General features: G+C 36.4%; 4 protein-coding genes across 9 annotated transcripts in view; 3 read left to right on the top strand and 1 right to left on the bottom strand.

The window, feature by feature from the left end:
* The window catches only part of LOC108750889, a 20,619-nt gene extending 16,172 nt beyond the window's left edge, over window positions 1-4,447 (top strand). For both annotated transcript variants that reach the window (XM_018490727.1, XM_018490726.1), the window contains exon 3: window positions 1,953-4,447. In XM_018490727.1, coding sequence (XP_018346229.1) covers window positions 1,953-3,317 — 1,365 coding nt within the window. In that variant the 3' untranslated portion in view covers window positions 3,318-4,447. The remainder of the gene's footprint in view (window positions 1-1,952) is intronic.
* LOC108750890 (E3 ubiquitin-protein ligase MYCBP2) overlaps window positions 1-14,891 on the bottom strand; it is a 191,194-nt gene extending 176,303 nt beyond the window's left edge. Inside the window, exons 1-16 of the mRNA XM_018490728.1 lie at window positions 14,784-14,891; window positions 14,142-14,205; window positions 13,821-14,057; window positions 13,494-13,647; window positions 13,217-13,419; window positions 12,812-13,129; window positions 12,567-12,734; window positions 12,267-12,485; window positions 11,950-12,151; window positions 8,365-11,873; window positions 8,010-8,277; window positions 7,641-7,927; window positions 7,219-7,547; window positions 7,028-7,131; window positions 6,739-6,948; window positions 6,353-6,497 (exon numbers count right to left, since the gene is read on the bottom strand). Of these exons, the coding sequence (XP_018346230.1) occupies window positions 6,353-6,497; window positions 6,739-6,948; window positions 7,028-7,131; window positions 7,219-7,547; window positions 7,641-7,927; window positions 8,010-8,277; window positions 8,365-11,873; window positions 11,950-12,151; window positions 12,267-12,485; window positions 12,567-12,734; window positions 12,812-13,129; window positions 13,217-13,419; window positions 13,494-13,647; window positions 13,821-14,057; window positions 14,142-14,205; window positions 14,784-14,878 (6,512 nt within the window). The 5' untranslated portion in view covers window positions 14,879-14,891. The remainder of the gene's footprint in view (window positions 1-6,352; window positions 6,498-6,738; window positions 6,949-7,027; window positions 7,132-7,218; window positions 7,548-7,640; window positions 7,928-8,009; window positions 8,278-8,364; window positions 11,874-11,949; window positions 12,152-12,266; window positions 12,486-12,566; window positions 12,735-12,811; window positions 13,130-13,216; window positions 13,420-13,493; window positions 13,648-13,820; window positions 14,058-14,141; window positions 14,206-14,783) is intronic.
* Window positions 14,892-14,955: 64 nt separating this feature from the next.
* LOC108750888 (RING finger and SPRY domain-containing protein 1-like) lies at window positions 14,956-19,303 on the top strand. Of its 4 annotated transcripts, none has more exons than XM_018490725.1 (12): window positions 14,956-15,036; window positions 16,331-16,560; window positions 16,628-16,958; window positions 17,037-17,202; window positions 17,304-17,486; window positions 17,563-17,629; window positions 17,706-17,846; window positions 17,920-18,035; window positions 18,116-18,259; window positions 18,357-18,574; window positions 18,663-18,923; window positions 19,009-19,303. In XM_018490725.1, exons 3-12 carry the CDS (start codon window positions 16,738-16,740, stop codon window positions 19,094-19,096), a joined length of 1,605 nt encoding a protein of 534 aa, XP_018346227.1. In that variant the 5' UTR covers window positions 14,956-15,036; window positions 16,331-16,560; window positions 16,628-16,737; the 3' UTR covers window positions 19,097-19,303. The 4 variants fall into 4 exon arrangements, with proteins under 4 accessions (XP_018346227.1, XP_018346226.1, XP_018346225.1 ...); XM_018490724.1 differs by lacking the exon at window positions 14,956-15,036 and adding an exon at window positions 15,675-15,894; XM_018490723.1 differs by lacking the exon at window positions 14,956-15,036 and adding an exon at window positions 15,675-15,972.
* A 3,727-nt stretch (window positions 19,304-23,030) lies between these two features.
* Window positions 23,031-23,735, top strand: part of LOC108750896 (serine/threonine-protein phosphatase 4 regulatory subunit 1-like) — a 140,467-nt gene continuing 139,762 nt past the window's right edge. For both annotated transcript variants that reach the window (XM_018490736.1, XM_018490735.1), the window contains exons 1-2: window positions 23,031-23,048; window positions 23,133-23,177. In XM_018490736.1, the coding sequence (XP_018346238.1) occupies window positions 23,042-23,048; window positions 23,133-23,177 (52 nt within the window). In that variant the 5' untranslated portion in view covers window positions 23,031-23,041. The remainder of the gene's footprint in view (window positions 23,049-23,132; window positions 23,178-23,735) is intronic.

The raw sequence follows: 23,735 nt of genomic DNA, 5'->3' as shown, positions 1-23,735 counted from the left end.
AGAGAGAGAGAGAGAGAGAGAGAGAGAGAGAGAGAGAGAGAGAGAGAGAGAGAGAGATTGAAACTTGAATTTCAGTAGTCTCCGTATATATATCTTCTGTTTCCGTAAATTCCTTCGGACAAGATACGAACGATAAAAATAGATTTAGGTCAGAATGAGAAAGTACAATACGGTGGTTGATAATCTCTGCTCGGCGCCGTGCTTCCAGAAGTAGCCTTGGACAATGAGACAGGAACAAAAGGAGAAGTTTGAACAGAGGATGGAACGAATGGGGCACAAGACATTAATGCGTAAGAATGACGGGGCTAAAAGAAAAATATTGCATAAAAGCTCTTTTCTTTCATCGGCCTATGTCGCGCTTTTGTAGTTTCTATTCTCTATTTTCATCATTCATAACGAATACGCTGCTTCTATGTTTTCGCACTGCAGTTCCATCACATGGATCGTCCCTACAGTTTTATCCTTCATCTTTATTTGTAAAGAAAAAAAATTATTCGCTAATAAAAATTGGTTTTAACACGACGGGATTCGATATATTTATATGCACTGAAATTAATACGATTCTCTCATCCTCTCAGAGTCGCAAGATTTAAACAGAATCGATTAGGCAGAACAGGTGAGATAATTAATGAGCGCGACAGACGTGGCCTCGAGCGAGATACCTATCTCGCGTGATTCCTTTGTAGAAATCAAATCCGTAGAAAATTGCGACGCACATTTCGCGATCGACTGTTCGATACACCGGAACGTTATCGGGCGACATTCCGACGTCACGACGAAAACTGCAACCGGCGGAAATAAATGAGGCAACGTATACATCTCGCCAGCAACGTTCCAATAACGTGGCTCGATGCGAGGCTATGTCGATGCGCGTTGCAAGCCTCGCGAAATTATCCATGTCGCTTTTCCTCCGATTCCATCTGCCGCGTAGATGCACAGAATCGGTCTCCGTTCGATATATCGAACCGTGCATCCGTTTACGTGCACGACACGTGACGAGTTCGAGCGGAGCGGATAATCCCGCGCAGTCATCTAATTTGTATGCAAGGGCAAACGCGTATTAGCACGCGCCAGAGTGGAAAATCCAACAGAACCGATAGCTCGATGTAAATTCGCGCGAACAGGTCGATAAGAGAAAAAAAAGCTGATTAAAAGAAGAGTACGTGACTTTCGTTTAGATCAACGATCTTCGCGACGTATCTTTCGATGGAGCAAAAACGGAAACGATTATCGTGTATCGTGAAATTAAGATTCCTTCGTGATTATGATAACGACGTTACTCGCGGCAATTAGCGAGACCGGGCGTGCACGTCGCTAATAATTAGGATAGTTAGACCTGCTTGCAATTATAGCTATTCGATCCCTATTAGAGACCTCCCCCCCCCCCTCCCGATACTGCGCTGTACCAAATTACATTCGAATATTGTACTGAGAAAAAATGGTTCACTTAGATAAATTAATTGGTTCGTTCGATGAAATTAAATTATTTCTTTCGTTATGTATTTAAATCAAATGTATAAGTGTGTTTGACTTAAGTTCATACATTCTTCGAAAGAAACAAGGACGAACTGAATTTAGTTCGATAATAAATTTTTTTTCTCAATGTACTCTATATCCTTCCTTCTTAACAATAGTCGAAAATTAGTCTCTCGGAGAAAGGAAGAGAATACTAATATCTCGACTGTCGCTCGGTTTCAAAAGTACTTTTTTATTCCTTCAAATAAAAAATAATCTACGATTAAAAGAATATAACAATCTACAACAATAGTGTCGACACGCATACAGTTTCGCTTTTTTTTTTAACGTTCGTGAAATAAATTTACTTATTTTGCAGTCACGGTTTTTTTTTTCTATTCTATATATACGTAAACTAAATGAAATGTAGATATAAATATAGATAGATTGAACACCGTCGAAGTAAGTTCCTAACGAAAGATTATTTCAATTCGCAGGAATTAATCCTGACCACAGAGGGGGACAGACGGCTGAGTCCACACACCAGCAGGATAGTAGTGAACAACTGTACATCCGTGATGCTCGCGAATTCGAGTCTGATCTCGATGACCGGACTACGATCGGTGGACCTAGTGAACGTGGCGAATTTGACTCTGGTCAGACAGAGCTTCGAACTATCGCCGTACAGCACGCGTACGCGAATCTACGTGCGTAACAGCAGCATCGACGTAATGCCGAGCTTCGTCTTTCGCGGCGACGTCGAGGCGATCACGTTCGAGAACGTGCGGATCGGCCAGCTGAGTGCCTTCTCGTTCGCCAATTTGATTCACACGGAAAACCTACGGCTGGAGAACTGTCGCGTTGAGACGACGGAGGCGCAAGCCTTCAAGAAGTTCGAGGTCGGCTATCTACACGTGATAGGTGGTACGTTCGGCGATCAGATGCCGAGTCGCACTATGAACGATATCGAGGTCTATCATAAGTTCATGCTGGACGGCGTGAGAATGGGCGTTGTGAGGAGCAACGCCTTCATAGTGAAGAGTCCACGCACGGTTGCGATACAGAACTGCATAGTCGACAATCTCGAGAGCGAGGCTTTCGACGTGACGGCGCAGGGCGCCGTTATCATAAAGAACAACACCTTCGGTAGCATCAGCGTAGGTGCGTTTCTAGGTATTCGCGCGGATCGCGAAACTAGATCGCCGCCGTCGTCGGCGTCGTTGGCGCATGACCTCATCTTCAAGAACAACAGCGTAAGCAACTTCGAAGAGGGCTCGCTGATGTTCGATCGCACGAGTTTCCGACCGGAGCTCGATAATCTCATCATCTCGCTGCCATGCGACTGCCAGATGTTACCCGTGTGGAAGAACTATGTGCTCAACTACACGAACGTATATTCGCGGTTCTTCGCGAGGGAAAATTTGTTCGTGTCGCCCCAATCGCAACCCCAGGAGCCCATCAACGAGACCCCGGAGACTTTCCTATGTTTAGACGGCGGAGTAGACGGTACGCCAATCAGCTTCGTCGATTACGAGGGACGTCACTGCTCGCTCGGCGGCTCCACGCTCGTCTTCATCCTGATCATCGTGGGTGCTATTCTCGCCCTGATAATATGCGTGTGTTTGATCGTCTGGTGCTGTCGAAGGCGCCGACGGAACAACCGAAAGAAGTGGATCAGTGTGCCGACCAACGCGCCTGACGTGGTGTCGAAGAAGAACGGCGTGATCAGCAGAGAGGCCGCAACGTCCGGCACGCCGGTCGACAGCAGGATAACGATGGTTGTACCGGACGGCAGATTATACCGAGAGACGGAGTTTCATGTGATCGTCGAGAAGGCCGAACCGCTTACGACCGAGTTGTAACGAGACGCCCCAGGCGGCTCGACGAGGAGGCCTACGATCGTCGCTCCCGTTGAAGAGGAACTCGAGTGGGCGGAAACGTCGAGCCGCTTTAGAGTGTACAAGCTGTGAAAGCTACGAAAGACGTCGCGCAATTGAAGGCGCCAGTGAAGAAGAACAGTAGAAACTGTAAAAACTTAGATCCGACGCGCTCATGGAATAGTGAGAGTAGTCCTTTCAGTGGAGGAAGGAAAATTCATCGCATCTTAATCGTGTGCGTATTATAGACTGCGTAAACTATTGCCGCTTGAGGTAATGAAAACGCGAAATGTACGCAGCCCCAAATCGTGTCCCGTTTTTAATTTATCTAACTGATTGTCTCTTCTAGTACAACACAGTTCGTAAGCTTCCATTCACATATCATGCGGTGGCCGATCATTCAAACCGCGCGCTCTACTTATTCCTCGGACTGACTTTTACTTCGAAGGCAGTCATAGAAATTAAACAGTTTTTTTAGTGAATGAATCGCGAATTCGGATAATCGGTCGCCGCAGCTAGTTAAGTTTATCATTAAACTTTCCAAAAAGAGAAAAAAAGAGGGCCAGTATCATAGAAGATAAAGAGTGAGACCCTCGTCGAAGCGATGCGATTTAAGAAACAAGAGAGAGAGAGAGAGAGAGAGAGTGAGAGAGCATAACTCGTGTAGAAAAAAAACTAAATTTGCTGTCTTGTGTAAGATACGCGATTGGACCGACCTGTCGCATTGCTTTAAGTTCATCGATCGATAGCGTGGTTATCGACGAAACATTAGTGAGCGTTTCGAGCGAAAAAAACATGGTACGAAAGGACCAAAAAATGGGATAATCACTCGCTCGGACAGCTGTGCCATTCCTGGAGTGACACAATTCGTACATAATTCGTGTCCACTTCACAAAAATTTTGATCTCTCGAACACAAGAAAACCAGTGAATGAATGAAGATGATACACTTCGCTAAACTTTCATATCAAAATCGTTCCAAACTATCGTTTTTATATAGAAAATTGATAGCAATGTAACTAATTAAAGAGCGAAAATAAACCGGCAAGATTAATTTACTAAGACAAAAAAATATCCCACACATCTCATATCAGTGGCGAATTTATAAGTTAATAGCATGTATCATTTCATAAATTATGACAAATGTTTTCAATTTCTCTTTCAACTTTAAAGTTTATTATTTCGTTATAAATAATAATTTTATTAATTAAAATACGATTATTCTTTTTAAAATACGTCTTTTAACATACGTGCCTTTCTATTAATTTTATTAAATATAAAAATTTATGTATCTTTTTTCATAAATTTTTGTTAAAAGAATTCCTTGGATAAAATCATTCCTTGGTTAGCTTCGAGCCCTTGAAAATATAAATCCGCCACTGCTTCATACACGCTTTCGAAAAAAGTCAAATCCGTCAGACCGTAAAAAACAGTAAATTAATTTTTTAATGTATTGTACTGCAAATTCGTTATCACATTATTTTGTTAATATCTATGCATTTATTTAAATGCAAAGATTTTCTATGAATCTCTCATTGCGATATAAGGAAAAAGGTTGTTATTGTTATTATAATTTATATTTAATTTTAAGTAAATCACGGTAATCAAAACGTTACGATTGTTTCACGGAATTTGCTGTGTGTTAATGTAACGCTGGAAAACAAATTTCAGCGAAACAGATGATCTTGTAAAACCAAAACTGTACGTCCCACCATATAGCAATATTCTTCGACGCGTTTGAGCTATGCGTGTAATGAAAGCATTTTAAAGGACTTGATTATGAGCGAACGTATTCCTAGATCATAATTGAACGAAAATAAATAAACATTTTCCTGTCCCCTTCCTCTTTTAATTAAAAGGAGGCATATATCGCGATATTGATCTAATATTTTGATAATCATAAAAAAGGCATTCCGCCAATTACAAAAGAAGAAATAAAATAAAGCTTGTCGGAAACTGTAATATATTGTACGATTAAAATTGATTTATTGAACAGAAGGCCCCCAAACACTCGAAGCACTTGAAGACGGAGGTAAGCAACGCTTCGTCTCGAGTGCATGAAAGAAGAGAATTGAGCCTCGGAAAACTTTTTGTGCCTCTTATACTCGATAACTCGATCTCTGCTAAGGTAGGTTTTATTAGCATCCCGCTAATAATATCGAAAGATCAGAGTCTAATACGCAGCAACGCATGCAAACTATATGCGCAGGTATGTATGCGTGTATACGTGTGTAATTATATCGTTGTGATCAACAAAATCAGTTTATAACGTCATACATAATTATAATTATCGTGAGACTGTGATATAACGACAGCCGACTGTATAATTTGTTTCGCATTGAACGACCGAAGATACAATAAAGACGATATCAATAATATATTTGCTAATCGTATTAAGATTGTTTTCCAAGAAGATTACGCTAATATTCCTTCATTCAAAAGATTTTTTATGCCGTTTATTATGAAAAAAAATTTATTTATTTATAATATCCGCGTTTTAAAGATAATTGCAAATAAAAGCAATCGTGTAGCTAACGATAAAATGTAATAGGTCTTCAACAACTAAATGTAATAGGTCACATAAGATTCTAATTAACTAGAAAATATCTATAAATATTTTATGTTTACGTTTATGTTTTACTAAAATGCATGATTTTTTTCGTATATGCCACGGTGATAATCGGGATTATATGTATCACCATGACGTTGGATAATAGACGTCAGATATTTATACGGATTTTTGTTCTATTTACTATAGTGTTGTTTCAGACAACTTACAATATCTAGACTGAATAAAACATCGTTTCACTACAATCTTTCCACGATAAAAAAGAAACTGTATGCATCAGATATATCGATTGTAAGTAAAAAACATGGAATTTTCTACATGTAGAAAATATAATAGATGTAACAATATATAAATCAATTTTTTATGAGATAAGAATTACATTCTATCAAACTTCTATTACAGCTACACAGTTTCCCTTTTTTTAAAAATCGAGACTGATGTTAGGTACTCACCTGTATGGAAGCACGCCGTCGAGAGCCTGCGAAATTGTAGGTGGCGACGCAAGTGCGAATCCTCGTCCAAGTAATGCCGAATGTACAGAGAAAATCCTCTTTGCCGTTTCCTGCATCGACTCCAAGTCCTCTTCAACTTCTTCCGCTGGAAATTGTAGTATCACAAATTAATTTACTGAAAGAAACATAATATTCTTTATATATGTAACTGAGATAGTAAAGAGTCGTCTTTTCGAGATGTCTTGGAAACTGGATTAATCAGGAGCACATTACACATTATATTGTATTAAAACATTTTGAAGAATATAAGTTTTAATTATACTCTTACGAACATATTTATATTGATTTATTAATATAGAACGGAAATTCCATCATGTTATACTTACAGGAAACTGGAGGTAATGATAAATTTTTCTTCATGAGACTTGCAGCGCATGCTCCTCCGAGGAAAGACAATTCAATCTCCAAATTTTTCAAACCATGGCCAGACGTTATCCAATCATAACCAATGACTAAGCATTTGAAACCGTATGTGATTGAGCTTTCATTTTTCATATAATCAGATGCAGTTTCCAAGGAAAATATCACTTCATTTCCTAAACATTAAACAATTTATTGAGCGTTATGTATTATATAGCATAGTATATTTTTAATTAATGCTGCATTTAAACATACCTGGTAATACAACAGCATTTTGCGGCCATTGACTTGGAACATTACTCAACTTATGTAATACTGGCCAATGCAGAGGGATATCTTCACCCATATTTGGAGCTATTCTGTAAGAGTAAAAATTAAATATAAACATAAAATGTCAGAATATAATATATTTGTATTATATGAAAGTGTGGAAGTATTTTATTTACCCTACGGAGGAGTTGCGAATTATATTAAGTGGTATATAAAGTTGTAAATAATCTTCTGGTTGTGAAGTTCCACATTCTGGAGTAAATTCAACGGTTAGCCACTTTACTGTTTCCGGAAAAGTAACTTTGTAATACGATACTGTCGCCGGTTTATAAGGATGTTCGCTTTCTAACCAAGTATAATGATGACTAGTAGTAACTGGAGGAGCAAAGTGTGATTGAGTTTCACTATCTTGGGATATTTGAGAAGTTCCCATTGTGGACAGTAAGTTCAAAGCTGCTACGTGTGGCAACATCTCTTGTATTAGAGTAAGAATTTGTACACTGCTCTGAAAGACGCAAAACATATTTATGTTAAATATATTTCTTATTATCACATCAACTAAGATGTTCGTATTTAAAAAATCTTTAGAATTACTTACTCTAGGATCTGATGTAGCTAAGGGACTAATGTGTGCCATTACTAGCGGTAAAAGAGTCGTTACAAAAGTTGCGTTACCAAGAACCTCATTAGCTATCACTTCTTCAGCTCTTTCCCTTGCCAAAGAAAAAATTTCATTCGATCGTTGAATGATCGTTGCGGTCATGGCAAGAGTACATTTTCTCGCTTGCACTTCAGCCATAGCTTTATTCGTGTGTTGCCCATCGGAATCTTGCGGATTTGAATAGTATAAAATATGTGGTATTTGACCTCTAGTTTGTGTTGTACCTGCAATATTATAGCACATTAATATAAGTTAATATTATAAAAATAAATTTTTTTTTTAATATAATATACAGATTTAACGCACCATTAAAACTTAGAGAACAAGCGGTAAAAGTAAACGTTGTGCCATCAGCTCCTTTGACAATGCTTAGGCCACCGTCACCGTTACTAGTTCGTCCTCCGCGATTCCGTAATCTAATAGCATACTTAATGTTCTCTTTTATGAGTACTGGTTTGTCAAATTTCAATTCTACTGTGTCATTAATGCAGTCATCTGGTCCGAAAGATCCTCTTGTAAAATCTAAACTACTCCAACGCTGAGTATGTGATGGATCGTTACCAGTGTTATTTTGCTATTATAATAAAATAACTATAATTACAGAATAACATCACAGAATACTTACAAGAACAAAATAATAGAATATTTATATATTACTTACATCATCTAATAATTCCAATTCATAATCATATACTCCCGCACCTCCATAGATACCAACACCGGCTATAAGAATGCCTGGTCTATCGACAGAAAAGCAAATAGCATCTGGGGAACCATTACCCGTATTCCATGATCTTGACTGATTTGTTCTCGTAAATCTTGAAGGTGTTGTATACATGAGTCTACCGCAAGCTGCTTGCAATTCGTCTTCATTTCCACTCGATTGTGCCGCCAATTCGGCGATAACTCGCGCTAATAAATAACAGCAATGAAGGACCAATTCTGGCAGAGACTGAGTCTTTTCTCTACAAAGACTTCTTTTGACTGGTATTAGTATCAGATCCAGTAATCTATCGAGTACTTCGCGGAACGACCAATTCAAAATCTCCTTGCCAGAGCTTTCCACTTGAGATTTGTAACTGATTTGCTCAACTAAAATCGGATACTGATGACTTTCTGTTGAATTCATCATAAGTAAACCGGCATTGTCAGATGGGCTAAGCTGCCGTTTTATGCTGTCACTGTTGTCCATGATGTTGCTTAAGATTGGAAACGTACATCTAAGTCGTATCGCCGAATTGCACAAAGAAGCCAATACAGACGAAAGAAGACGATCTTTTGAAGTTGTACCTTGTTCTTTATCGATATCCGATAACAACTCACATAAGGAAGTCCATTTAAGATATGCGGTAGGGTAAAATGCATGATAACAAGCTACAAACGTTTTGTGACATTCGTCTAAGATGCTATTTGTCATTTTATTCCCCAAAGTACTACTAGAACTTTTGTTAGATCGTGTCTTTCCTTTACTTTTCAGAGTAATCGGTAAAGAATCAGATAAAATTTGACGCAATAATGCTCGCACTTCACCTATACATTCTGCCAAACGCACCGATTCGGGAGGAGTCTTCTTAATGACGTAATTGGGATAGATTTCATTGGTATATGTTCTAAGCAGTCTTAAACTGGCTTTGCTTATGTACACCAATCGTTCCATTTCGAGCATCGCGTGAGTCGATGATGCGATATGAACGGCCATATCAGCCAGTGTTGCTTTTAATGTGTTCCAACTCCATTGAAGAAGAGATATCAAGGATTGGAAACATTCTTTCGTAACAGTCCTACTGAATTCCCTCTTCAGAACATAGACAGGTTCAATTTGGTCTCTCTGCCTATTTGGTGTCTGATTTTCAGGTGTGACAATACGATATAATAATTGCGGAATTTGTCCAGCGTTAACATCAGTGCCATTGTTAGATCTTTTCGAAGACTTAAAATAAAACATGACTTGATCTTCTGCTGTGACCATTCCTTGTCCGCCAGAACCGCAATCGCTGGAAGGTCCACCGACTTTAGCCCATGCCACGTACCATCTATTTGCTTGCAATGATATAGGTTCGTCAAATAATATCGAATACTTCTGTCTTGGACCACATTCGTACGGAATCTCTTCTGTCTCTGCGAGAAGTTCGCCATCGTTTTCTTGGTCTCCGCCATCAATCCCGACATCAAATAGTTTAATCTTCGCAGTATATTCACCTCGACCACCAAACAAACCATAGCCTCCCAATATAATGTCCGTGTCAGGCATAAATCTAATTGCTTCAATCGAATGAGCTGAATAACCCCATCCTCCTCCATGGCTTTCAAACCTGCTAACAGTAGCATAATCTTCACGACTATAAACTTTGCTATGCATCGATTGATTACATTCACTTTCTTCAACTATCAATAAATTTTCATCTTGAGCTTGCGTTAATGTATCCAAACAAGCTAATAAATGCATCGCGGCTTGAGAACGCGTTAGAAAACAAGACGAAACAACTGGAAGCGCTAAACCTGGATTGAGTATAGAAGCTTCCAAGCCAGGTATAGTTCTAGCTTCGGTTGATATTATGTTGTACAAACTTATTTCGTTATTCGTTGAATTGAAGGTCCAAATAACGTTGTACAAAGGATCTAAGCATGCTGCGCAATTACTGAAATCAACTTGATCCACACCGCTGTAACTATTACACGTTCCATCGCGTTTGCTTATCACGAGACTCTTGAAAGAATTTGCATGCTCATTCTGATGGGGTATTAAGATAATACAATTTTTATTCGCCATAACAGTACTTCTTGTCAAACTAATTGAATTTATTTCGTCTATTTTAACATAGGTTTGATCTCCAGCGGCACCAATCCACGTTGCTCGTCTACCCCACCGAGGACCAATATTTGGTACTACATTTGGAAAGCTGTGCCATGGTTGAGAACGGTCGGTACGACGATTCACTTGAGTACTGTTTGTAGATTCATTCTGACCGTTCCACCAATTCATGCCGAGTTGTCCCTTTTGATATGCACCAAACGTGTAAACTTCGCCCTTTGATGTGAGTATAACAGTATGATTACTGCCAGCAGCGACTTGAGTAGCAATAGTCGGCAATTTAACTTGAATCGGTCCTGCGTGTGCTACCAAATCTCCAACACCTAATTGACCATATATGTTACTACCGAATGTATACACTTCTCCATTTTGCAAAAGTAACACTGTATGATGCAAACCACAGGACACTTGGATCACAGGACTATCACTAGGAACAGGAACTCTGGCTGGTGATATACTGGCAATTCTCGCTGCATCTCCTCGCTCTACATCGCTACCACCGACACCTTCCTCTACTGTGAGATTAACTCCTAATCCCAATGCCACTTTTTCCGGAAATCCTTTTTGCACGATACTAGGACCAGCTGCGCGCTGATTATTCATGCTCTTGATTTTTACTCCATACTTAACAGCACTCGGTCCTGCTTTGCTTCTTTGCCGTTGCTTTATCTCACCCAATCGTCTCTGCAGATATTCTCGAAAGTTGGAACCTGATATGCCGTTGCTGCAACTCTTTCTTGCACATGTACGACAGCATCCACATTCCGCACATCCACTGTCTCCTTCGCCACATCCACATTCTTGACCGGGATTCCGATCGGGACGTATACTACTCAGGCATGATATGCTATATCCGGTACATTCTCTACATATCGTGCAAACCATACAAACGCGATGCCTCCATTGATGTTGCCCTGGAGGACACATCCCTCTCGTTTCTTCCCAATCTTCCGCAGGATCTACACTCTCCTCTTCGGCTATTATCAATTCATCTTCCCCTGTACCCATTTCCATTGCAACTACCGACATTTCTTTATTCACGGTATGCACCGTTGTAGAATCACGGCCACACTGTCCCTTGTTATTTATACCGAATGTATATAAATGTCCTTTATTAGTCAACGCGGCGGCATGAGCCTTTCCTAATGATACGCGAATTATACATACGTCCCTTAAATCGGTAACTAACCCTGTCACTGGATCACTATGTAGCGTATCTTTACCAAACATTAATAGAGAACCATCTTTTGTTACTAAAGCAGTAGATCCATTATTACAAGCAACATCCATAATAAATTGACCTTCTACTTTTGCCATTTTCTTTGGTTTTACTGGTTTTGGTTGCCTACGAGCTTTATCTTAAAATAAAAGAAATAGTTGCAACAGTCTTGTTATTATAAGTTACAATATTACTATAATCTATAGTAAACTTACTACTATCTCCATCTTCCCCACGTCTAGCAGTGCCAGCAAATAGTACAGAACCATCTTCCATTACCATAACGACATGTTGACCATCATGACCTGCTGCAAAATGTGTAATCCTTGAACCTTTACCATAGGTAAGTTCCAACCATCTATTAGGCCTGGTATTGCTCTTCATGCCTAAGCAAGTTCCTTTCCCGCTATATAATAACTATGAAAAATATTAAATTTAAAATTAAATATTTATATTGTTGTATTAAGTATTTATATATAAAATATTAAGCGATCATAATAAGTGCTTGAAGTAGCTCTCACATAATACTTACTTTACCAGACACTGTTTTAAGTAAGCCAAATTCCTTTCCTGCTGTAACCATTGCAATTTCATCGTCATATCCCGGATTTAAAATATGTATTGCTTGTTCTTCATCAAATGTTGCATAACCAAATATATCTACGCATTTTCTTGCCAATTTTAATGGTAGTTCAGAGGCAACTGTCACAGGATTACTCAGTGTATTTATCGTACGTACTACGAAACCTTCCTGTTGAGAGAAGATAAAAAAAAACTTAATGAATACATCAAATAACAAAATAATATTTAGATATACAATTACATTAGTTACATCTTTGCCAGCGGTTATCATTCCTAAATTTTCTCCATCAGAGAACATGACAGAGGATGACCAATCTTTTCCTTCTAACACAGCAATTCCTGTTACTATAAGCGTTTCTGCATTAATAATTAATAACTCACTCTGTTTTCTAGGTGCACATTTAAAATATAATGAATTCTGTAAAATAAAATTTTATTACATATAAGTCACATATTATTAAATTATGCACTCATAAATATTTATATGCAACTAACATTAGCATAACCGAGCCACCCTATTTCCGTCGGATAAAAATCTGCTTTGTGTATATATATATGTCCCCATATTGTACCACTGTGGCCACTTCCAATTTTTAGTAAACCACGAGATGTATGCAGATATAAATACTTTCCATCGCTTACAAAACTACGTTCATTCAATACCATATTGTTCATCTCATTTGGTAACTTAAGCATAGAGGTATATATCTTGGAACATTTAGGAACGCCATATGTAATCCAATCTGGTCTCATGAGTTTGCCCAACAACACAGCGTGAACACTTCTCTGCAGAGACGTTAACACACATGGCATCTAAAATGCAAAAAAATTAAAGTATATAATATTAAAATATGTACATAATATTATGCAACAAATACGATTACATCGGTGGTAAGATACCTGAATATTTTGTATTGCTAATGCTCTAGGAGACATAAGCAGAGCCGCTATTGCTGCCAATAGCCGTCCAGTATCTCCTCTGACTACTACAAGACTCAATAAACAAGCACAAGCAACAGCTGTCAAGTGACTGCCATCATTGGCAGCGGCTGACTCAGGACCATGAGAAGTTGCAAGATCCAGTAACAGATCAAATAATGGATCTAAAAAAAAAGGTAAATTATAAGAAATTTGTCAATTTGTCAATTAAAAAGATCAATAATTTAAAAATATAAACCAATGACGTCATCTGGCTCAGATTTGAGGCCTTCTGGCAATTGCCCTTGTAAAACGTCCAATAAAGCCGACAGTGCTTTTGTACATAAAATGGGATCGATTGTCCTACTCTCTCGCATTAATGTAAAAACACTTCTTAAACCGATACCTACAATCTTTATTAAAAAAAATTATTTATAGCTATATGTACAGATAAATTGTATTACAAATTATATGTATTAGAGAAAAATAAAAATTACAGAACAAAAGCTTTTAACAAATGACTATTACAATACAAAAACAAAATTACATGATATAGAAATTAATGAATTTTTTAAGTTACTTTTACCTTTGGTAAATTTTGTATAGTCGATATTCTATCTTCATCATCGCTTTCTGTATCTATAGTGTCACTAAGGTCCGGTGGTGGAGAGCTACAATTGGATGCTCTATAAATTTCAGTGGACAATTTTGCATGCTTTTCTAAAATAGCATTTCTCACGCTAGCAAACACAGCAAATGCTGAGGCATTACAAGATGTTTCTATCTCTGGATTATTATAATTTAATTCTCCATTTAAATCAATCTATAATGCATATAAAAAATATGTCATATGTTTTACCTCAGAAATTACAAGAGATAAGAAAGAATTATTATTAATCTTTGATACCTTTTTCTTATCTCGTTTGCGAAGAGTTTTATTTTTTTTACACTTCCTCCATTCTCCCTTATTCCTAAAAAATTTAATTAAGTTTTTTATTTAAATTGACATACATAAAATAAGCATAAAATGTATTTTTTACAGTACTGCATACATAATTTTATTTTAATTATAATAAAATTGTTTTATTATAAACAAATATATAATTAAATTATAATAATCAAAGGATCACAAAAAATATATTTGTTTATTATTCTATTTGTAAAAAGATTTAAATGAGAATTATATTCTATGTGATTAAAAATATAATTATTTAGGTAAATAGGATAAGAACTATTCCTACTATATCTGTAACAAAATTAATAAATTTAAATTAAAAAGGTTCGGATAAGAAATAAAAAGGAATAAACAAATTATTTTTTAATAAATAAAAAATTTGAGGTTACGTTCTACATTTACAAACGCGAGCGAATTTAATTAACGCCGCCGTGTCAATTAAAAATTTCTTCATTCGGGAACCAAATTACGCAATTCCATGGAATTGAAGCGAGTAATCGAGCGGCAGAAGAAAAACCGATTGGCGGCAAAGTCATCTACGACGGCGTCAGGTAAACAAATCGTGGGAGAGGTTATACGTCACACTCTCGTCACCTCTGCGCCTCGGCGATGTTCTTGAAGAGATCGTAAAAACACTTGGCGTAGCTCTCAGGCTCAGGTAACAGCCTCTCGTTGTCCCCGGACACCATGGTTCGCGCAAAACTCCGAGCATATGAGTCACCAAGTCATTTTCGTATCGCTATTGATCGTTGACACTCGCTGGTCGTCTTCCCCATGTGATAACGTTACGTATCCCGGGGAATCCTGGAAAGAGAAAAAGGGGTACTGCGATGACGCGACGACGACGGTGAGCACGATCGTGAGACTCGGACTCGGAATGTCCCGCACGGCCTCGGTGATTTACTTTGCGTGCCGCAAGATTCAAAAACAGGACGTCTTCGCTCCGTTCCGCCGTTAAGTTCGTCTTGAACAGTGCCAGAACGGACCGCGAGTACTCGCGACTTCGATAGTCGAACGGAATTATCGCGTGCGATAACGAGCGAATACGCGAGAAAACCGCGCGAACTTTGTAACGCCGCTTAACCGCTTGCGTCGCGGCGGATGGGACATTTCACATAGATGTGAAATCGGTGAAATGTCATCGAGTTGCCGTATGAGAACGAGGATACGTCATACGTATGTTTAGCAAAACCGAGAGAAAACATTTCACAGTAGAGCGCGTCTCTCACGTAGAATTCTATAAATATTTATTATTTACGTCACACATACTTGCGCATGAAACCTTTGTTTATAAGAATATTATAACCGCAGATGAAAACAATGAAGGATACGAAGACTTATCATACTCCGAACGCTTTGTTATTCGCGAGAAATTGAAAGTTTATTTAAAATCCACGAGCTACCGGCTTTTGCAAATTTTAATCTTTCACGTATGCACGACATTATGATATAAGTACTATGTCAACGACTCGGCTTTTCCGTTCGCTTCGAATGAGAAAAGACCGAGAAATGCCGTTTCTCACAGTGCGCGAGACCAAACTTATTTATCGACGTTGACGAGCGGCAATTGTTACGACGAGAAATGGCATTGAAAGGCTGTCAATTCACGCGGAATCTCTCGGGGTTTCGGTGATCCCGTACGCGTGCGTCTCGGTCTCGCACCGAACAACAAAATGCGATACGGCACAATCTGCACGGGTACGAGGTACGACTGCGGTACGATTCGATAACGTGTCACGTCGAGATTACGAGGGCCATTCGTAAAATCTAGTATGAGCCGAAAGTACTTGCCACTGTGTAACGCGAGGTCGACAGAGTATTATCAAACGCGATAAGACGCGTATATATGTCTCGCTTTTTGTGCTACATGGTAAAATCGCTATTTGTGGAATAACAAGCACATAACCTCAAAAGGCGACGTTTCTCAATTCGATTTCGTGATCCAATGTTGAAACGCGTTGTTTTGCATTGATTCTAAAAATTTTATTTTTTCAATCCCATTATTTCTCAAATCGAGACACGCGAGATGCATATCTGTATCTTTTCGTAAAATTGCGAGAAAGCATCTGTAGTAATGTACATTGGTTTACAAAAAAAACATGTCATTTTTATCTAATCTGTTTAATTTTCTATCGTGACAGATCAAAAAGCGAAGGAAGCATTTATGATTAAATACAGTCTACCAGCTGAAAGAGACAAGTTTTAATGAAGAAGACTTAAACCGAGAAATAACGTTGCGTTTAATTTGCATTTAGTCATAAAATTGTAATGTTAGAGTTATATATGCAGATAAGCAGATAAAAGACGCTTATAATATTATCATTATAACACATGGTAAAAGGATATGACTTATCATGATATTATCTTTTTGGTAAGTAGCATGATTTTCAAATGTATACTTTGTTAAACGGCATTTATCATTCAAGTTCTACTTTCAGCCTGGTCAGATGCGAGATTTGATAGTACGATTGATGTATCATTGTTCTGTAAATGTAACTTAAACAATAGGCAAATAACTCGCTAAAGGAATTCTAATAAACCAGTGGGAATGGGCAATTGTTTGTGTAAAGATACTCCAGGGATATATGACATTGAGACATATGGCAGAAACAATCATGCAGAAACTCAGAATACCATAATACCGGAACCAAACATAAGTATAGTTTCGTGTAGCGATTCGGCATCCTCTTCCTTTAAATTTCCTACATCGTCACACATTGATAAACTTGTATTGGAAACTCTTGGAAGTCTTGATACTCTGGTAGACAAGTAAGTAATTGACGATATAATATGTATGAAACGTATCGGTTTCTTTACTACATGCTTATTTGCATCGCTTATGTTTAGTGATCATGAACCACCGCCAGCAATGTTAAAATTGAATGCTATTGCGGACAAGGAAGATGGTTGGATACAAGTAGTTAGTTCTATGGTCAATGTTATTCCAATGAACAATCCATTGGGTCCTTCGGTTATAATATTATTACTAGATGATTGCCCTTTACCTTCAAAGGTTGGAATTTATTTGTAATTCTTATTATTACCAGCATCTTAATTTGCTGAAAAAAAAACAAGAGCAGCAGCAGTGATAACTCTTTTTATTTTGTTTTGTAGGATTCTGTGCTACGATTATCACACATGTTTCAATTGCCTCAAAAACTTGGACAAATACAAATTACAACTACACAGCAACGTAATATATGCGTAGTACTTGGTTGTATTGCAGAGAAACTTGCTGGTCCTAGTAGTATTGCGATATTATCTGATGCTACTTTAGATTACCTAGTTTCAAATCTAGTATGTTATTTAATTAATGTTAAAGTTTAGACGTATTAATAATCAATAATTTTTAATATAATTTTATTTTTTTTAGCGAAAAGATGTTGAGCCTTATGTAATGTTATATTCTTTGATAGCACTAGAAAAGTTTGCACAGACAAGTAAAAAAAATATTTCATTAATATAAATTTTTTTGCATCTTTTGTTATGACTAATTATTGTTTATATGTACAACAGGTGAAAATAAAGTAACAATTAAGAAACGTCTTATGGCAGAAAAACAAAATCCGTTATTAGAATTAGAAACATGGGTTACAGAAACGCATTACGTTCGTCGACAAGTTGGTTTTTGTGCACAGTGGTGTTTAGATAACTTATGTAAGTATGATATAAGTTTGTTAAATGCATTTATCTACTTCACTTAAGTGAGTAAGTTTTTTTTTTTTTTTAGTCTTAATGGAAGGTAGAAAATATTCCCACGACTCCGTCGATGTGACTGGTATTAATGTAATGTTAAATACGAAAGATGTAAGCGAGTACCTGAAAATATCACCTGATGGTTTGGAGGTAGATACTCTGTTGTGCTATATCTTGCTAGTGGAGATTATATTGTCGTATTGTAATGATAATAAATTGTTATATTTTAGGCACGATGTGATGCATATTCCTTTGAAAGTGTACGATGTACATTTCAAGTAGATTCAGGAATATGGTATTATGAAACATTGATAATAACTACAGGAGTTATGCAAATTGGATGGGCCACAAAAGATAGCACGTTTTTAAATCATGTAAATATCCATATTTGAAAATATTTAGTATTTTTTATTTATAAAATTATTGTGTATATAGTATTATTACTCCATAAAAATTGCCGTGTTTCAATAGGAGGGATATGGTATAGGAGATGATGAATTTTCTTTGGCCTACGATGGCTGTCGCAGACTGATTTGGTATAATGCACGAAGTGAAAAATTTCACGACAGACCATGTTGGAAATCTGGTGACATCTTGGGTTGCTTATTGGATTTAAACAAACTAGAAATAGTATTCTCTATCAATGGTATACCACTTAAACCCTGTATTCAAGTATTTAAAACAGTAAGGTATATATATATGTATATTTTTTTTTTAATGATTTTCTCTATCACATGAATATCCAAACAAAGCCTCTAATGATATGGTTATTTTTAGATCTGGATTCTTTGCAGCGGCTAGTTTCATGTCATTCCAACAATGCCTATTTAATTTTGGACATGCACCTTTTAAATACCCACCTACTGATCGAGAATTTCAAAAATTTAACGATTATGCTACATTGAAACCAGAAGACAAGATTGTACTTCCTAGACACATATATCTGGATCAATTGCGAAGGCTCAGTGTTAGAGAAGATTCCTGTACATTATGTTTCGATCAGAGGGCATCTGTGAGGTTATTGCCATGCAATCATAGGTAATACAATTGTATTTAAATTCGAGTTTTATAAAACAATAATTTTTTATAAGAATATATATAATAATTAATTTATCTTATACAGAGGATTCTGCCAAAAGTGTTCAAAACAACTGATTGAATGCCCAATGTGTAGAGCTACTATTGAAGAAGTAGCCTCAGATAACATATGACATCGATCATTTCATATCAACGTTTACGAATTCTTTCATTATTTCTTTTTTGTCATACAATTTTTATGTATGAAATATCACGAGATAATCATAATTATAGATAGTTATTTACGCCGTATATATATAATTACGTGTCACATAGTATTTTTCTCTATGCAATACAGAGCATTAATAAATAGAAAGAATTACAAATTAGTTATAGATAAACGAATTCCGTGATAGTGCATTGCAAAGATTGAATAAGTTTATATATTAAAAATTAAATATTGCGTAAACAAGTGTTTTACAAAGACAAAACATTCTTCTTGAAACTTTTCCATATTTCTCTATACTTTTTCTACTATATAGATTTATAATAAGATACTTTGTGATTTAAACGATATCTTCATGATTCTCATGAATATTAACTTCAAACAATTAAAATTATTTATAAATGGCTATATATTAATTAAATTAATACAATTAATGAACAAAGAATTAAACAGATGCAAGAAAATTATAATAGATTGGATAAAATTATAAATCGGAAGGCGAGCATAAATCAGAGAAACTAGAGCTCAAATTCTATATAAAGCACTTTTGATAAAAGTATGTATTTCATTATGTATTTATGATTATGTTATAATTTGATTACGTATGTATTTGAAGAACAGATTTCCAAAATGCATTTTATCCAAAATTTCGTTTTTTAAGTTGGTGTTTATTGTTTAAGATGATGTTTATTGTTGAAAGACTTATATTTTAAGCTACTCCATAATGTTCTGAAAACATTTCTATATTATTAATGTGCTGAAAAAAATCTTGACATTCGGAGTACATTATGTTTTTTAGGGATAAACAGCATGTATTTGTAACATTTTTAACAATTGTTTAGCAATTTTATTGAATATTTCATATCTTACTGATTAGCATATTGTTATTTTTTGTAAGGCGCACACTTTTTTTCTCTTTTCTGAAAATTATGAATTTTGGATAAAACGCGATTTGAAAATCTGCTCCTCATTTGTTATCACAAGAAATATATTAGTCAAACATAACTTGTCATATTGACTAGTAGTTTTCATGATATTGAATACAATGATTGCTCGATTGTGTTTATAAATCCTCGCTTTGAAACTTGTGACTGAATTATAAAATTTGAAAGATTATTTATTTACTAACTCGAAAATATATTTTCTTTATCATAAGTAGAAATACAAAAGTTCAGATTATATATCTTCGAACTGTTTAAATATTTGATAAGTTGCATAAGTGAACATTTATAACTAGTGATATAATTTACATTTACAACTAGTGATATAATGTAAATTTACTTTTAAGGAACTGTGAAATAATAATAGTATATATTATTATATTAAACACACTACATTCACACATATACACATATTATATTCTTGGGAAGATATAAAGAGAAATTTAACGTTTTATCATATATATGTATTTTGCAAACATTTTTTTATAAAGTCTTATTTTCGTTATCAAAATACCTCTCCCATTATTCTAATGTAAATAACACCCGATATTTCATCTGACAGTGAATGTACGTTGTAATTCAAAGAATATCTCACTTATGATCTCTACTCTTTTTAGCAATAATGTATATGCGTTTCATTCAGTATCAAAATTAGATATAACAATGCTCTACAAGACTTTTTGACAAATTTCTCTGTTTGTTCTTTCTTATATAAATTAATAGTATAACTTGAAAAGTATCCTGTACTTCATTATGTGGATATTTGTAAATTGAATCATGTGATTAAGACTTGTTTGTATTAAAACAAAATCATTAAAATATAATTTCAGATAAAAACGTCGCTATTGCTACTCGTTTGAAATGCCATTGCATATCATTAAAATAATTATTATAAGATTAAATAGTGTAAGAAACTATGTGAGAGAACATTTACCTGTATTGACATGATTCCTAATCACAGCAAGTTTCACACAAAATCAATCCATGACTGCATTAACAGCCTCCAAGTTTCTGGAAAATAACGTATGTCTCTATATAAAATTATACGCAAAAAAATCGAGTCATCTGAAATATTTCCTTCAAAATAGAAGATGATCGCCATCTACTATGACATTTCAATTAATTTGCACGTAATAGATTTATCATTATATAAGTAGAAAAACATTATATAAGTAATACTGCACTCGATTGCATGGATCTTGGTGGAATTATCGCACATTTGCATTTAAAATATCACATCATATTTACATATAATGTGATTTGATATTTTTCTTGATATTCTATGTTATTATACATCTATTTTTATACAATACTTATTCTCTGCGTAATTTACAGAAAACAAAAAATTAGATATAATTATATATCTATTTTTTTATATTTTCTATAAATCATTTATGTTCTTTTTATATACGTATTTATATTTATATATAAAAAAATTGAATATAATTTAGTATATAAGGTGCGATAAAATTTTGCTATGAATGCTTTAAAGCATTTGGTTGACTAATCAAAAGAAAATATTTTACGAATTAATCATTCAAAAAATGCTTCAAAGCATTTACAGCATTACATTGATCGTACCCATTAATTATAAGGTAATGTAATTAAAAGCACTTAAATTTATAACATGTTACATTTTAAAAAAAGTATATCAATTACGTTTCGATTTTCTCGACAAAATATAAGATCATCTTCATGTGTTTTTGGCATAGACATCTATCTGTAATCTATACTCGAAAAATGCTAATTTGAAAACGTGCAGCAACAAAATGCATTGGTTGCGAAAATTCGCAAAAATTGATGTATTCCGGAGATCGCCCCTCGCTTTAGTCAGTACTCCCAATAAAAATTTACATTTATTATCTGTTTTAAACTGATTACTTCAGATCCGCGTTCTGAAGCATTCTGAATAATTTATTCTTTACTCGAAAAAAAATATATATTGATTTTGTTTTTTTAAATAGAAATCTGAATTCACTGTATCGGATTTCAAAATTGAAAATATCTTACTCCAATAATAGGTTAAAATGGATTGAAATTTTAATCCATTTAAATTATTCAAATGCATATAACACTCACAGTCTACTTACTTTTACTTTGTTTTAGATTCAATTGCATTAAAACTGCGTTTCCTATTCAAAATTTTGAATTTAGCAGTATTTATGATGCATGTAAAAAAATTGAAATTTTTTAGATCGAGAGGCATCAAAATGTACTTTATGCAATTCTTATAAATAATAAAAATAGATTCAAATTTTCGGAAGTACATTGGGATTAAAAATAATTTGCGTCTTTCTGAAAATCTGAATTTATTTTAATCAACTTCTATCAGGTACGAAATGTGCATTGAAAATGCACCCACTTGGCCGCCATGACAGTTTCCGCGACACTTTAGTTCGTAGAACGCGATCGATCGCTCCGCGAAGTGATCATTAATTTGATCCGTTAAAAGTGCTCAGCTTGGGTGAATTTTTATCGGAAGTGCCGATCAAAGTGACGGGCGAGTTCCCGAACATATCAGTTCTCGCGAGTTTTAGCAATTAACGTTGTTTCGATAATCGCAACCCGATATACGTCATGTTTCGAAAGCTGATGCAGTTCCGTGAGTATAAAATCTAATGCATCATCTCTATCTAAATGATTGTTATATTTTTTTGAGAGAATCGAAGATCAATCAACTTTTCATTAAATTTAATTAAAAAAGTAAATTGTAATTAATAATTGAAATAATTATAATAAAAAATTTTGCAGGCATTGTTTTGAATTTACTTACTACGACATGTATATAACGCGTCGTCTTTCGCATTAATGAAGATGAAAACGCAAATGATCGAAATGAAAGATCGTGCGGCGCGAATTCGAATTTCGTTGATATCGATAATGACACCGCGAGTATGATATCGAACGAATCTCGATTCGCGCCGGATTAGTTAGGCGCGCGGCCGCGAGAGTGCGTCACAGTTTGTTACAAGATGGCGGGTGAGTGAGTGCCTGTGGATGGGACGAGATCGCTCTAAAAACACGAGGGATTTTCCGCTAACCCGTGGTGTTTGTGGGTTTCAGATATATCCTACATCCAGACAGAGGATCTAGAGGACCCGGATGAGGGTGAGTAACCCTATGCGTGTACACACACGCGTATTTTACGTGGCCGTCGTCGGTGCGGTTCGCACGCACGCGACGGCGGCAGGGCAAAGCACCGTTTCTACGACTCGGACGAGTGTCGTGGCGACCCTCCTGTCGGCGAGCGCTCCGCCCCTCCCGGATGTTTCGAGGTACGTGTGTTTGTATGTGTGCCGCGTGATGCGTGGCACGCGGAATTTGTCGCGATGCGGTGTGCTCCGAGCGCGGCTCCCCGCCGTGGGTTTCGAGGTTAGGATCGCGCCGCGAGGCCGGGCGTGCCGCGCCGCGATAGACATCGCGAGCATTCCCGGCCGTCATAGGGTGGAGAGGGTTTCACGCGGGGTGACTGCTCTCGCACGCACGGTCCCAATAAGCCGCCGCTGCCGCGCGCGGGGAGTGCGTTTTGCGGGCATCACGGGGCGGTTCTGCTCTGCTCGTCGAGAGGGGGCGCCACGCCACGCCGCGCGCCGTGTTTATCTCGGTGAGAAGGAAAAGAAAAGGAGGATAAGGAGCGACGGCTGCGGCGACGAGAAAGAAAAAGAG

This window comes from Trachymyrmex septentrionalis, unplaced genomic scaffold (genome assembly GCF_001594115.1).
Source record: "Trachymyrmex septentrionalis isolate Tsep2-gDNA-1 unplaced genomic scaffold, Tsep1.0 scaffold38, whole genome shotgun sequence".
NCBI lineage: Eukaryota > Metazoa > Arthropoda > Insecta > Hymenoptera > Formicidae > Trachymyrmex > Trachymyrmex septentrionalis.
This window is presented reverse-complemented; position numbering and strand designations above follow the sequence as displayed.